General features: G+C 38.6%; 5 protein-coding genes across 5 annotated transcripts; 1 reads left to right on the forward strand and 4 right to left on the reverse strand.

The window, feature by feature from the left end:
- Positions 1-1,620: 1,620 nt before the first annotated feature.
- Positions 1,621-3,414, reverse strand: LOC18042192 (phosphoprotein ECPP44). Its single transcript, XM_006435250.2, has 2 exons — positions 2,483-3,414; positions 1,621-2,353 (listed from the first exon to the last, which is right to left on the reverse strand). Exons 1-2 carry the CDS (start codon positions 2,768-2,770, stop codon positions 1,937-1,939), a joined length of 705 nt encoding a protein of 234 aa, XP_006435313.1. The 5' UTR covers positions 2,771-3,414; the 3' UTR covers positions 1,621-1,936.
- A 774-nt stretch (positions 3,415-4,188) lies between these two features.
- Positions 4,189-7,097, reverse strand: LOC18042447 (lysine-specific histone demethylase 1 homolog 1). Its single transcript, XM_006435251.2, has one exon. It carries the CDS (start codon positions 6,905-6,907, stop codon positions 4,514-4,516), a length of 2,394 nt encoding a protein of 797 aa, XP_006435314.1. The 5' UTR covers positions 6,908-7,097; the 3' UTR covers positions 4,189-4,513.
- A 68-nt stretch (positions 7,098-7,165) lies between these two features.
- Positions 7,166-9,109, forward strand: LOC18042448. Its single transcript, XM_006435252.2, has 2 exons — positions 7,166-7,483; positions 8,561-9,109. The coding sequence occupies exons 1-2, from the start codon at positions 7,371-7,373 to the stop codon at positions 8,766-8,768; spliced, it is 321 nt and encodes a 106-aa protein (XP_006435315.1). The 5' UTR covers positions 7,166-7,370; the 3' UTR covers positions 8,769-9,109.
- Positions 9,110-10,369: 1,260 nt separating this feature from the next.
- On the reverse strand, positions 10,370-12,945 carry LOC18042449 (lysine histidine transporter-like 8). The gene is made up of 5 exons (XM_006435253.1): positions 12,623-12,945; positions 12,346-12,479; positions 11,189-11,622; positions 10,950-11,081; positions 10,370-10,858 (listed from the first exon to the last, which is right to left on the reverse strand). Exons 1-5 carry the CDS (start codon positions 12,943-12,945, stop codon positions 10,370-10,372), a joined length of 1,512 nt encoding a protein of 503 aa, XP_006435316.1.
- Positions 12,946-13,629: 684 nt separating this feature from the next.
- Positions 13,630-14,352, reverse strand: LOC112098225. The gene has a single exon (XM_024183878.1). The coding sequence runs from the start codon at positions 14,350-14,352 to the stop codon at positions 13,630-13,632; it is 723 nt and encodes a 240-aa protein (XP_024039646.1).
- Positions 14,353-14,991: the final 639 nt, after the last annotated feature.

Below are 14,991 nucleotides of genomic sequence, written 5' to 3' on the forward strand. Positions count from 1 at the left end.
AATTTCTTTGTGGGACCTGGATTGTAAAATCCGGTAGTCATGAAGTTGTTGTATATAAAGATACGGAGTATGGAATTTCTTGGACTTGTTGACACAAAACGTTTCTTAGTATGTCGTGATTAGATTCTTCGTCTTATTGTCAACGCCTAACTTGAAAAATAGATTGTTCGCTTACTTTGTCTAAGATGTCCCGAGGTTGAGTTGGCACCAAAGAATCTCTTCTTGGGTTGCTCCGCACGCGGAGAGTGACGAGGCCCGTTCTTGTCTATCATCGGGTATTTATTATTCTGTTTACATGCTTTATCTGAATCATATAATATGATCATAGTGCTTTACATTCAATTCAATGTTTTATTGCTAATGTACAAAATTGATGGGTTTCGCAATTAGGTAATATGCTATTGGATCATCTCAATAGCGAATTAATGGACATGGGACTAGTCCAGATTCCAATTTGTACTCCTTAATGGGTCTCGTTATCTAGTGCCAACATACTATTACTTCTGCTCAGCATGCATCAAAAAACTAATAAATTCTGTCGTGTATTTATTTGGGTTGAAATCTGCCAAATAATTACAGCCGGTTCCTTCTAAAAAAAAAAAGAAAGAAAGCTGGTTGCTATATATATTAAGTGAATAAATATTGTCATCATCTACCCGTTGATTGTATCACCTTCTTCCTACAATTATAGACTTTTTGAACGCAATGACTTAGAACCACCCAACTCGCGTTAATCATTTAGTCATGGACAATTACATGGGTTTAATTTAAAACCGATTGGGCGATAATTTGTTACCTAATGTCAGAAATAGCAAAACGACAAGGAATTAGACCTCAAAAACAGAAAAAGAAAAATCATATATCGTCCGCACAAAACTTAAGAAAGAAGTTTTTGGGGACAGCTCACGATTTGGACTTATAACTTCTGTTCTTCTCATTTAAATATGCAGATGAAATGATAGATGAATCGTCTTTTCAAAATTAGAGCCTGATTCAAATTATTCCACTTATAACGAAGACGCTAGAGATCTAAAGAGTTACACGTCCAGAGTCTGCATGGACCCGCTATTACACCTGGCCATATTCATCGTTCATCAGTCGAGTGGCCTTTCAATTAAGATTCTCAAAAATTTAAGGCCGTCTATTTATTTTCACTTCATAACTGTGTCACTCATTTAATAAAATTTAATATTTTCTCTCTATAATTTTTAACATAATTTTACAAAATCAATAGTTTTACATGCTTAATTTTTTAATCAATTTTATTTTTAAATATAAATAAATGATATTTAAGATAAGAAAATATAAGACAAATCTATTGATTAAGATATATAAACAATATAAGATAATTAATTATGTCAAAAATAAATAATCATATTTGAAATTCAAAACTTAATTCTAGTACAGTGATTAATAAGATTAACATGAACCAACTTATCCAGTAATTGTATAAATTTAATCATCAAAACTCAGATCTATGAATCGTGTCAGATTTTGCAACGTCAGACTGATGAGTATTCTGGGCTCTTCCCAGGGTCCACGTCTACAAAGGTCCACAATTTACGTGCATGATGTCGACTTATCCGCAATCAGTGTTTTTCATAACTTTAATAATTCATTAACAAAAGAAAGCACCGGGCGGGGGGGGGCTTTATAGCAATCAAAGCATCATTACAATTTACAAGCACGCAGGTGGTACCCAGCGTTCACACCAAAGTTTACCAAAACTCATACAGCAATGAAACTATTTCACGTTATTCATCCAAGTACATAAACAGCACTTATACATTAAGCATAAAATCAAATGGTAATAAAGGCAAATTAAAAAAAAAAAAAAAAAGCATTACAAAGGAGAAAGAACTGAACAAACCGCACAAACAGGAGACCGGCAAAAACAGTAATTGTATCAAACACATTACAAATTTAATCTTCTTAATTAATGGGCAGCAGTTTCTTTGTCCTTATCCTTTTCGTCCTCAGACTTTGGGTGGTAGCCAGGGAGCTTCTCCTTGAGTTTCTCCAATATGCCCTTCTTCTCCTTGGCCTCTGCCTCAGGAGCCTCGACTGATGTGGGGTGCTCAGCAGCAGCAGGAGAAGGGACCTGATGATCTTCAGGTTTCTTTTGCTGTCCTGGTAGTTTCTCCTTGATCTTGTTGAGAAATCCTTTCTTTTCTTCAGGATGGGCTTCTTCCTGGTGGTGGGGAGCATGGACATCATCAAGTTTCTCGACAGGGACTGTCGTGTCCTCTTCTTTCTCACCTGATATTTTCTCCTTGAGCTTCTCCTTCAGTCCCTTCTTTTCCTTCTTCTTCTTCTTCTTTTCCTCATCATCGCCCTCCTCCTCATCGCTTGACTGCACACACACACACACAGACACCAAAAAAACAATTTAAAATACGATACTTAGGATCATTCGTTCAGATTGTTTTTATTTTTTTATCATAAATTAAGATGATTAACAAATGAAGAAACAGAAACTTACAGAGCTAGAGCTGCTGGTGGATCGGTGAAGTTTGTCTAAGAAACCGGGCTTCTTCTCTTCCTCTTTCTCCTCCTTCCTGTGTTCCTCTACCTTTGGCTGAGGCTCAGAGACATGAACTTTCTCAAACTCGGTGGCGATCACCCCCTGATCGTGATGTTGAGGTTTCTCCTCTTCTTTCTTCCCCAAGAAATCAAGCATCCCGCGATCCTTGGTCTCCACTGCACCTTCCGTCCCAACACTCGGCTCGTACTCATGGCTCTTCTGCTGCTTCTTGATCTCTTCAGCCATACTTGTCAATTATCACTCACAAACAACAATTTTTAACAACAGATCAACGGACAAGAACACAGAGATATGTGGTATGTGCAATAAAGTAAGTTTTCGAGCTTCTTTAAGGAATTTTTGCTTACTTAAGACACAGAGTACGTGTGCTTTTATAGTGTCACACCACGCGGATCTGACGCGATTAAGAGAATATAAAAGCCCATTTGGATTAGCCAATCACAACTAGCTCCAGTGACCGACGTGTACCTTAAGACAAAGCAGAAAACAACCAATCCACTCTCTCGAATAACTTAAAAACCATTATTCGCTTTGTTTTATTGACAGCTGTCTATCGCTGAACGTGTCGAATCCTTAAGGCGAGTGGAGCGGCTTGAAAAGAGGAGAACGGCGATTTAACGGACAAAAGAAGAAAGTAGAAAAATGGAGAGGGAGACACGCTGTACCGTAATGGTGGTGCTGGGATACGACCGAAAGAAGAGGTGCCACGTGTAAGAAGAACGTGAATGGTTGTCCTCGGTGGGACCCGAAAGTGTCGGTCTTTGAGAGGATAAATTAGCGAAAGGTCGGTGTGGAGGCCCAGCTAATACTTTCAGGTGGGGGCCACGTGGCAGTTGCGTCTATGTGAAGAAGTGTAGGAGTTTCGAGATTTGCGCGACTGCTTACTGGTTGGTGTTCTACTTTCCTGGGCAAATTCATTTTATAACTGGGCTGAGTTAAGTTGATGCTTTCAAACGTTGCACCTTACCAAGGAGCGTTTGCTTTGGGGTTGCTTGCGGACATTTGGCCGGTTAAGATGTCGCTAATTCCTTTCTAAAGTAGAAAAAATTATTTTCACAATAGTACCATTTTGTGTGGCCTTTTGTGCCCGTATTTGAACGCTAGCACGTGACTGGTTCTAATTGTCTGCTACTGTGAAACTAGGTAAATCATTCATTTTATATTGGGGAATAACTTAATCATCTAGTAGATAGCGAATGTCATTAGTAGCCAATTCGTAATGAGCTACGTAAAGGCAGGCGGGTGTGAGTTTCTCATTTATTTTTCTTTAGTGTATGGGGTAACTGTCAGAGCCAGAGGGAGCTTTATTCATATTCGACAAAAGTATTCTGACACTGTTGAAGAGTCGTTCCCTACTTCCCTTACTCCCCCACTGAAGGAGGGCCACGGAATTACACCGCCCACATCCCAAGTTCTGACGAACTACTCTTGAGACATGGGGAAGTTTGGGTTAGACTAGTTATGTCTAAAGCCCATTTTGTGCCTAGTTTAGTATCATGGTTTTCGGAGTTGGGTTTGCATTCGTTTTCAAGTCTGTTTGTACTTGCGTTGGCGGAGACATTTTAGGGGGGAGAAGAGTTTCTGTTATGCATGCAATTCAAGGGGGGGTTTTGAACGAATAAAGTTAAGAGGATACAAAGGAATTTTGAAAGTGGAAACCTCACTTGAGGAGATTATTAGGATGGTCAAATTGAAAGCAGCTTCATTTCATGACTTACAGTTACAACAATGATGTAGTTAATTAAAAAGACAAATACTTGCAATGAAATCAAATCACGTTCAAAATTCAAATCCAATATCTCTAGTCCTGTGAATCTGCAAGTATCCACAAAATTGAATTTTGGCTTTCTCCATCTTAAATTTAATGAATCAAGAGAGGAAAAAATGTGGGAAGCTAGAGAGTCAACTACTTCTACCTATTTCTCAAAGCAAATGAAAAATCTTATCTTTTCCGTGCCCAGAGTCTTTTCAAACCCCGTCATTTAGGCTGAATCTAGTTGCTTTAATTCTTGTAATAAGAGACTCCGTAGCATTACATACACCTCTCCTCGCAACCAACTTCACCCTGAAGTTATCATGTAACATTTTCATCCTGTTACCATCACCATCTAACTCACGCAGCTGAACGGCCTGCTTCCTTGTTACCAAACCATAGAGACAGAGATGACCAGAATCAAAATTTTCACCTTGGAATTTGACCCTTAACAAGGCATCAGATTCTAGATCAATAGACTTTGGATCAAACAACGCAGAGAAGCTCCCAAACGTCAGGTCAGGGGTCTCAAACAACTTATCCAAATTACCATTGTCCTCACTCTCATTATATGCTTTATTAGTTAGAGCCAATGACCTCCTTTTGGCCACTCTAAGTATGCTAGCAGCCTCTCTCATCCCACTTAAAAAGGCTCCATGCATTGTCGCCGGATATTGTTTATTAGTTGCTTCCCCTGCAAAGAAAACTCTCCCATCCCCTACAGTCTCCGCAAGAATATCATAATCATCACCCGAAGAACCAACGGCAACATAAGAGTAAGACCCATATGAGAATCGATCCTTCCCCCAACGAGTACAGATTGCCTGAACTGGATCTGGAACAACAATTCCTTTTGGATGGTAAATACCTCTCAGTATCTCTAATACTTTATTCACAGACTCTACCGGTGACATTTCCTCAAACTTAATCGCAGCATCCCCAGCAACAAGAGCCACGAGAAGTGGACCTCCTGATACAGAAGAATAGCTATAAAATAAAAAGAACTCACCTCTCATACTTGAATCTTCTGTCAAATGCCCAAATGTATCAATCTCTCCACCCCAAAAATTATGTGGAAACAACATTGCAACTTTATTAAGCAATCCATATCCTAATCTCTGAATTGCATCTTTCTTCCGCTGAGGAAGCTCAGGTACAAACTCAATTGTTCCCTTCTTAAGCACACCTAATGGTACTGTACAAAGAACCATGTCCCCGCGAAACTCCTGCCCACCAGCATAAACCATAACCCCATCAACACCGTATCTAATACTCTGCACAGTCCGTTGATAAAATATTGGAAGATCCTCAGCAAGTGCTCTAACAAACCGTTCATTGCCTCCAGGAATAAAGCAATGATCACCACCCATCTCATATGGATCATCCTGATCCCAATAAGCCATTGACAAATTAGACATCAAGGAAGCATTTGCATACTCCAAATTTGCTAAATGCCAATTCAAGAGCATTCTCTCTTGCAAATCCTCAGCAACTTTATAAACATTTCTAAAAGCTTCAAGTGCAACGCCTAATGGAACATCTACAGATTTAAATTCCTCAATCATATCATGTCTAAGCTTGCAAACTCTATCCAACAATTTATTAAACGATACCTCTACTCCAGAATCAATATCAGCATCAATTGCTTTACCATTAGGTAAATACAAAGGACAAATATCTCTCACCTTATGAAGTGGCAATTCTAACTGTCTAGCAAGAACACCAAGAGGGTTCCCATTTATTCCAGTGAGGACGCTCCCACCAACATCAGCTGCAGCCACCACTCCATCACACTTCATCTTGCGTGTCTTGACACGTCCACCGGGACGTTCCCTGCCTTCCAAAACGACTACTTTAAACCCCATTGAAATCAACTGTCTCGCCGCAACTAACCCCGCAAGACCAGCACCTACGATCACCACATTACCCCTCTCCACTCTACCAAATGACCCCAATTTCACTTCTTTAATAGGCGGCGCTAGCCCGAAATTGATGTACCCATGTTCTAGTAAAAAATCATACGCTGAGTCAACTAGGGTTTTGTGCTCGGAACGAATTGACTCGAGCGCCTGCTCACGCGTCAACCAGACAGAAACATTCGATCTCCAGAGTGATAGAATGTGATTTCTCACGACAATGTAATTAGCTTGCTCGGTACCTCCAATTTTGGAAACTACATTCGCTTCGATTTCTTCTTCAGTAAGTGAATCAACTGGAAAACCAACTGAGATTGCAATTAGGGCTTCGGTGTCGACTTCTTTAGCAAGGCAGGAGAATCTGGGGCGTCGGTTCCTCGCCAAGGATGGATTGCCGTTGATTTCGGTGAAGAAGCGCTTTCTACGGCGTCGTTTCCTCGGGGGCGGGCCCGGCTCGGCAGGGTTAGGGTTTTGGGGCTGTTGGTCTTCTGGAATTGGATCAGAAGAGTCGTCTAGCGAGTCCGAAACGGGAGCCTCGAGTGCAGTATTTGTTTCCGTGGCGTTCTGGAGCTCATCAGTTTCCGCCTGGGTTTCGATTTGACTGGGAGAGAGCGTTGCATCGGTCTCCGGCGAAGACTCGTCGGAAACGACATCGTCGTTTGCGTTATCGGAGGGTTCTTGCGGTGTTTCCATTTTGGGTTTATCATAAAGTCCTTCGGCTTAAAAAATTGCCCGAAAAGACTATAACCCCAAGTAAAAGAGTGCGCTAATTTTTGTAAGGGAGTTTGCTGTTTTTTGCTTTTTTGAGTCACGATTGGGTTAGGGCCTTAAAACGTAGCCCAATTCTGACGAGCCAAGTTCAACCCGTCAAAGCTGCCGGCTCTGTTTTAGAAAGCAAGCTTAATTAAACAAGGTTTAAAATTTAAAAAGGCTATAAATTTTGAGATTCAACAAACTTAAAAGAAAAAGGACAAAATTATCGTGGGAGAGGGTGCACGCAAATGAAGCCAGTGCCTAAACCAATTGAACGGTGATGCTCTCTCTTCTGTCCTTGTATCAGTGCATCGTTCAATTCGTCTTTTGGCTCTGCGAAATCTCCACTCGCAAACGATTCGTAAAGCAAATTCTTGACTGACAAACAAAGGTGAAGGCAGCGATGATAACGCGATCAAATCTGGCAGAACAATTGAGGGAATATCAAAATCGATCGAAGCACGAATGGGCCTCTGTCTCTTTCTTCTCTTCCACTTCTAATATCTCTTCTTCTAGGTATTTTAATTTTCCTCTTAATTTGGCATTTATTTTATAATTTTACGGCTATGAACATTTGCTTTGATATTTTCTTTGTCGTTTGATTGTGCGATTAAATTATCGTTGTTTTAATTCAAACACTTGTTACAAATTTAGCATTTAGCTGGATTGATTGATTTAGAGAATTTTCATTAGTTTTAATTCGAATCCTTAAATGTAGGTTAGCCAAAAAGTTGGTAATAAATAATTTTTTGATGCTAAAAAAAAGGTAAATTATTGGATTGCTTATTCCACGCAATGGTTATGGTTAACATATGAAAGTGCAAGAAATCTGTTGGTGCAAAACTTGATGTGGTGTTTGTGATGCGATTAGATAAATTCCGTGCTTTCTAATTTGTGCAATCTTAAGATGCCTTTTCACAGTGCCACTTAAAATAATGTATTCATATTTTCAAATTCCCTTTAGTTTTTGTGACTTCCAACTATAACTTTTGAATTCTTTGCTGTGTGATAAGATTTTGAAAGAAAATAGTTTTTGCCTGATTTTTTCTTGCTGCCTCAAAAATGGCATTTAATTATGGCTGAGGAAATGATGATTGTATGGATGTGTGGAGGTAAAGAGAAGATAAGAATATATCTAGAAAATGAGGCAAATTTAAGAATATTCTCTGTGGGTGATTGGTCAATGGTTAGGGATTTGAGGAGGCGACAGTGGGATAAAGAGGTTGAACTTTTGTTTTAGTTCGAAATGATTTTACTGCTGATAACCGTTGAACTAGCACGGATCAGGTGTTTATTTCTTGCTTTTGTTAGGTCAAGCTTCTGCCACATAAAATAGGATATGTTGTTTTATTTCAGAGGATTGAAATTGTATTGTGAAGGGGTGTGAGTAATCATTGGCTTTATATCACGTTGGTAACTATATGGGCATGCTCGATTTTATTTCTGTTCAAATATATTTTTTTCATCTCATCTACAGCTTTGTTTAGGGAGCTCTAATTTAAACTTTGCATTTATTGTTTTCGCTTTGGTGTTTCTTGGTAAGAACGCTTATAATAGTGGTTGTGTCTTTTTCCCCGCTTGCTGTGGATGCAGGGTGGACGTTGTGATATTCGTAATATGGGAACTCGTCATTCTGGCTTTCCTGGTCTTTTCAGCAGTTTCATTATACTTTAGGCATATGCGACTCGCTATTATCTTAGTAAGCATCACAATGCTACTGCTTTTATGCATGAAAGTTACAAAACAAGTGAGATTGGCTAGGAAGAAGAAACGAAGGATGCTTCTTCCATTGTCTATGTAGAACAATACAAGTTGAAAAGTTTTTTCAAGTACCCAACTTTTGTTCTGTAAATCATGAAAGTTATTGGTCCGTGCATTTGGTCTGAGCTTGCATTGGTTTATTTGATTGTGTTGTTGCACCCAGAGCACATTGATTGAAGAATGACTGACATGATCACTTCAACAGTTGGTTATCAAAGTAATGTGCATTTATCACTCAAAATGTAAAGTTGGGATGTCTCATAAATGAAGACGGTCTGTAGAAGATGTCTTTCTCACTAGTACATTACCATATAAACAGTGGCTTTGAGAAATCTGTCAAAATTTGATTATTTATGAAATTGCCAAAAGATGATTTTCCTTTTTGTGATATCTTATAATTTATGAGTTGCTGAATGGATTGTCTTGAGTTCATTTTGCCATAAGTAATAAAATTGGATATATTTTGGTCACATTTCTTGTTTCTGAAGCAAGGAAATATTAGGAGATAACGTCAGGAAATGGAGTGGTCGTTTGCTAATTTGTTGCTTCGATCATAACTGTAGGCTGAACTTCACTGGGGACTTTAGTAATCAACTAAAGTCCCAGAGCAAGCATGTTCCCTCTGGCTGTTGCTTCTATTGAGTAGGGATGGCAAAAATTCCCACAGGGACGGGTATTTTCGGGGATTTTCCCCATTCGGGGAGGGTATGTGGATAATTTCATACCCAATTTCTTATTCGGGGAAGGGATGGAGAAATTTTTTTACCCAATTTCTTATTCGGGGAGGGGACGGGGATGAGGTGGAATCCCCATCTCCTACCCATTTTTCCGTTTTAATTTTTAATTTAATTTTTATTTTTTAAATTATTAGTAAATAAATAATAAAATTTGAATTTTAAAATTATAAGTATTGGTAAAAATAAAAAATATCAAAATATTCATATTATTAAACTTTTAGGCCTAATTAACTAATTAAAGTTCTAAATTTTTATTTAGGACATTAAAAAGACCGGACAGATTCTATTAGTCCAAAATTTTTGTTTTAATTTTAATATTCATTAAATATTTTAAACTTAAATTTATTTTTTATTTATCTTAAATCTATTTTTATTTATTTTTAGATGTTATAATTGCTCACAGCAAATCACAATTTTAATATATAATCTAATATAATATTTGCTCTTGATTTGCTTCGACTTAACTATTGTGCTATAAAATGAATAGTCCACATTTATAAAGTGCCAATGCCACCATTGAAAAGTTAATTTTGAATATAAATTTGATTTTATTTGTAAAAATTTTGTATTAGGCTATTAATTTATTCATGATAGTTTGTATCCCTTACATGCTGAGTTACTTACTAATTTAATGTATGTGACTTTTGTAATGGATATTAATGTAAGATATATTTTGAACTTTATTTTTATTTGAATTTTTTATTTTAATATGATTAACTTAAAATCGAAAACAAACAAAATGTATTAGTTATTCAGGGATCTCCTGTTATTATTCGGGGAGGTGATGATGATTCTCTTAAATAATTTTGACGGGGATGGGGAGGGAACGAGGACATACGCAAAATATCGGGAATGGATACGGGGAGATTGGTCCCCTCCCCTCCCCTCCCCATTGCCATCCCTACTATTGAGCCTTGAAGAAGTGAAATTCAATTCCCATGGTAGCTAAACTCCATGTTGCTCCAATAACCGCTAGAATGCTGAGAACCATTCCTAAAATTCCTAATGCCCAATTGAGACCCCAAATTGCACTATATGTGGTGGGCTTTCTAATGTGGATCCACATGAAGCATGGATACGCTAAGGTTATGGGTAATGCAATCCCTCCAATCAACGCAGCCAAGTTGCGCAAGAATGGAAGTGCCGCTGATATAAAGAATTCGACGCTTCCAAAGAAGACTCTAATACCCGAGCGGAGCCACCATGGACATGGTTTGTTATATTTGCTAGTATATTTGAATTCCAAATTATCAAACACCGGCATAGCAAAAATCTGAAATGAGCTGAGACTGCTAATCACAACAAATAAGCTTGTCAATCCCAGAAGCACTTTTGATGTGTCATGATTATGGTATTTGTGCAAGGCATCAAACATCCCTTCATTTCCAGGCATCTGGCAGTAAGCATCATATATATCATTAGCCTTAAAGAAACAAAAGAAAAGTAAACAGAGACAACAGAGACGGTATTGGCTTTGCTCTCACCAAATTTCCATATGCGGAATAGCCGCCTATTGCAAGAGGAAACAAACACATCGCAATAATCAAATATGCGAACTTCACTCCTCTCCACATCGGGATACGCGAAGGTTTCTTTGCAGTAGAAGGCATGGTCCCCTGTAACAATATCGTCATAATTATAATTTTTCAAAATTCATCAGTTTCAATATATATTTTTAATTGAATATATTGCCATTTCTTTGAATGAAAAGGTTGAACTTTACTTGTACTTCGAGCACAAGATTATGGCCTCTGAAAGCGAAGGCGATTATCCCAAGTGAATTGAGAATACTGAAAATGGTAGCCACGTCTGATATCTCCTTCACCGGCTCGTAGGAGACACCCACGGGCCTATCTTTAATGACGGACACAACCCAAATGATTGTACAGTAGCTAACGGCAGTGATTGCTCCGATCAGGGAAACCCCAGCGATTGAATTTAAGTTGGGAAGTTGAGCCAAAACAACTGCTGCGCAAATGAACACCAAGTACCACTCTACAGTTGTTAAACGAGTAACGTTGCATGTCTCACTAGCACCACACACGATTTCGAAAAATGTCTTCAACGTGCCACCTCCTATCATGACCAAGATCACACACGTGCCACCTGATAGATACATGATTGGGAAAAGAGCAAGCAGCTTCCCTCGTTTTTCACCTAAAAATCTCGCAATCATGCGTTAATTATTAATTGGCCTTTTGTGTTTCATTAAACGGAAGTGCAGGTAAGCCAGTATTGTATTCAAGCTGATTATTTAGGACATATATAAGGTACTTTGCAAGCAGCTTCCCTTGTTTGTTATGGTGTTGATAGGGAAATGATGAAGAAGTTGGGTTTGGCTTATTCTTCGGGATCCGAAGAAATTGATTATCAATTAAGGTGAATACTGATGGAGTAACTGTAAAGGTAATCCAGGTCTTTTCAGCTGGTGGAGAGATTTTCCGTGATCCTATCTTGCCGGTTTTGGTTGATCATGATGAGGGTTCACTCGCGTTACTGCTTTTAAGCTTTATGTGCTTTTTTCAGTCTCAAGTTACGACTAAGCCGTATTCATCTGTCTTCAACAAAGAAAAATGATATAGCCTGAAGGAATGGTGTTAAAGTATTAATTAATTATTTTGTCTTTTTTTTTGGGTTTAATTTTTCTATTTAACTATTACAGCTCTCCAACGAATCACACACCGTCTTATGAGGCTTACTCTCTCTCTCTCTCTCTCTATATATATATAGCTTTGACTGTCGTTTACCAAATTTGTATTTTTTTTATTTATGAGAATTTGTATTTTTTTTAAAAAACAAAAAAGAATTGCACGTAAGTCATGATCAACACCAAATTAAAGCCTGTTATGTACTTCTTGTACCATATAGGACGCTGCTTACCAAAAGCTGCCATTGAAAGACGGAGGTATCTGCTGTAGCGTGTCCCAGATTCCGATTCATGCAGCTGAATCAGTAACCATAAAGTGTACAGCTGCCATATGAAAACCAATAAGAGACATATAATTCCCCAGGTCCTGCAAAATATGATTATGATTAGGTTCATTTTACATTACAAGTTCTACAACAAAATAGATTAAAAATGAAAAAAAGAACGAAAAGAAAAACTAAAAACCTAATTATGATTATGATCATGATCACAGACAAATTTATTATTTACCAGCCGAGAGTAGTGAAGGCTAGAGGAAGAACGAGGGCCTGAACACCGATTCCTGAACTGAGAGTGTGAAACGCTGAGTAGTACGCATTGCCATTCCTGGATTCAGTGATGGGAAGCCAAGCGTCTTGAGGGTCAAGTTTGGTGAATTGACCAACCTCTTCTAAGTAACCATGCACACTTGTAATCGCCTTCTTCATAGGGCTGACAATTGGTGTCATTAAACGCGAAGCCAACGGGCTTCTTGGTGTTCTAGGGGCTGAATCAGGCAACGGTGATGGAGGAGCTGAAATGGCTGTACTTGCTGGGCTCGAAATCTCACCCATCTCTAACAAATTACTTATTCTAGCTCGCTCTTATCTTTTGATATATGTGTGTGTGTGTGTGTGTGTGTAAGTGGAGCTATATTAATTCTTTGACTATATTGCTACTCGGGGAGCCACTTTTACTTTTGATTTAAGGAGTAGTATACGATTTGTTTAATAACTGTGGACGCTGATCAGTAGGTTAAATAAAAATTAATTATTGAATTAAGTGGAAACTTTGACTCGACGACCCCACGTTTGGCTGCTGTCGTCGTGAGAAATGGCACCAGTGAATGAGTGGCCGACTCTTTTTTGAAGCTCGCCTCTTTTCCATCATGCCGCAGCCGCCACACACGTCACCTTGCCTTCATCAGCATCTCCTTTTCTCTCTAGCTACCTATCTTTAATTATGGACTGTTTAATTTGCATGTATATTGTATTTTATGTTGTATTTTCTCTGTTTTCATGCACGTAGTTTGTTTGACTGGACAATCAGGAGACGCTGTATCGCGCTAAAACCACTTTTTTTTTTAATAATGAAAATAATTTTTTTTTTAAAAAGAAAGTATTCCTTTCATTGCCTTAAGAAGAGAACAAATACAAGATTTCAACTGGAAATTCATCCAGCCATATACAAGATTCCGACTTTCTAAGAGCTAACTTAGCTAGGTCATGAGCTAAATTATTACAAGTCCTCCCTACATGCTAAGCTTTGAAATTCTGGAAACTCTTCTTGGCTTCTAGAATGTCAAAGATCACCCAAAAAAGCTTTGTTGAGGTGCTTTGCTTGCTGTTTATTAGCTCTACCACCCTCTTCGAGTCAGATTCTAAAATGATTGAAGATGCCCCTGCCTTAATAGCTTCTTGAATTCCCCACAGAGCAGCCTTTGCTTCATACATCTCCACATCTCCAAAGCTTTTGACAGTGTTTACTGCTGCCGCAACCACTTCGCCTCTGTAATTCCTGATCACAGCCCCCAAACCAGCAAGATTATTTTGCTCATCTATTGCGGCATCCACGTTAACTTTGACCCAATCTTCACTAGGAGGACTCCATTGGTTTTGCTGCATGCTTGTCAATTCCAGTGAGAAATTGTGCTCTGGTTGCTTTATTCGTTTGACAGAATCAGCTATAGACATTGCTTTGGCTATCAGTCGTGATGGATCTTCACACTTCCCATTAAACAGCCAGTTGTTCCGAGCATTCCAAATGACCCACAAAAAGGATGCAACTAGCTCACTATTTAGATTGCTATGATGTTGGTATGAGTGGTGAAGCAAAGTAATAACATCAGGGAAATTTTCAACTTTCAAATCAATTCCCAGGGAGGAGTATCTCCACACTTTCCTCGCAAATTTACAGAACAATAAGGCATGAGTTGTGCTCTCTATCTCATTATTGCAGATTGGACAAGTTGCCTCTTGCATCACTCTTTTATTCCTTAAATTTTCTGTTGTGGGAAGAAGATTCTTTGCCGCTCTCCAAAGGAAGATCTTTACTTTTTCGGGGACCATAAATTTCTAAGAAGATTCTTTGCCGCTCTCCAAAGGAAGATCTTTACTTTTTCAGGGACCATAAATTTCTAAATGATATTCCATTGACTGGGGTTTTGATTTGAGCAGCTGGGAATGTCCTGGTGCCTTTACTTTAAAGCTAGCTGGTAGCCACTTCTAACTAAATAGTTCCCTCGCTTATCATAATGTCAAATTAGAGTATCTCTATTTTGCTGTCTAGGGAGAGGATATGAACAATTATTTCAGCATCATCTTTACCACAATGTTGATAGATTAGCTCTTCCTTCCAGCAATTGTTGTCATCTATAAGCTCCGCCACAGATGCTTCCTTTAGCAAATTTGGGGGTGATATGGGTTTGAAAGTTGTTGGTCTAGGAATCCAGCTGCCATTAAGGATATTTATCTGTTGCCCATTACCGACTCTCCACCTGCAGCCATTCTTCAACACTTCTCTTCCCCAAAGAATGATTCTCCAAATGTAAGATGGTTTAGAACCCAAATTTGCCTATATGAAAGATGAATACTTAAAATATCTTGCCTTTAGGAGTCTGG

The sequence above is a fragment of the Citrus clementina genome, unplaced genomic scaffold (assembly GCF_000493195.1).
Source record: "Citrus clementina cultivar Clemenules unplaced genomic scaffold, Citrus_clementina_v1.0 scaffold_5, whole genome shotgun sequence".
Lineage (NCBI taxonomy): Eukaryota > Viridiplantae > Streptophyta > Magnoliopsida > Sapindales > Rutaceae > Citrus > Citrus x clementina.

Coding starts and splice junctions, on each gene's coding strand:
- LOC18042448 (XM_006435252.2), top strand. CDS start 7,371: ATGATAACGCGATCAAATCTGGCAGAACAATTGAGGGAATATCAAAAT. Junction 7,484..8,560: donor TCTAATATCTCTTCTTCTAG/GTATTTTAATTT, acceptor CTGTGGATGCAG/GGTGGACGTTGTGATATTCG.
- LOC18042447 (XM_006435251.2), bottom strand. CDS start 6,907: ATGGAAACACCGCAAGAACCCTCCGATAACGCAAACGACGATGTCGTT.
- LOC18042192 (XM_006435250.2), bottom strand. CDS start 2,770: ATGGCTGAAGAGATCAAGAAGCAGCAGAAGAGCCATGAGTACGAGCCG. Junction 2,354..2,482: donor CCACCAGCAGCTCTAGCTCT/GTAAGTTTCTGT, acceptor GTGTGTGTGCAG/TCAAGCGATGAGGAGGAGGG.
- LOC18042449 (XM_006435253.1), bottom strand. CDS start 12,945: ATGGGTGAGATTTCGAGCCCAGCAAGTACAGCCATTTCAGCTCCTCCA. Junction 12,480..12,622: donor GCCTTCACTACTCTCGGCTG/GTAAATAATAAA, acceptor CATATTTTGCAG/GACCTGGGGAATTATATGTC. Junction 10,859..10,949: donor ATTCCGCATATGGAAATTTG/GTGAGAGCAAAG, acceptor GCTTACTGCCAG/ATGCCTGGAAATGAAGGGAT.
- LOC112098225 (XM_024183878.1), bottom strand. CDS start 14,352: ATGCAAGAGGCAACTTGTCCAATCTGCAATAATGAGATAGAGAGCACA.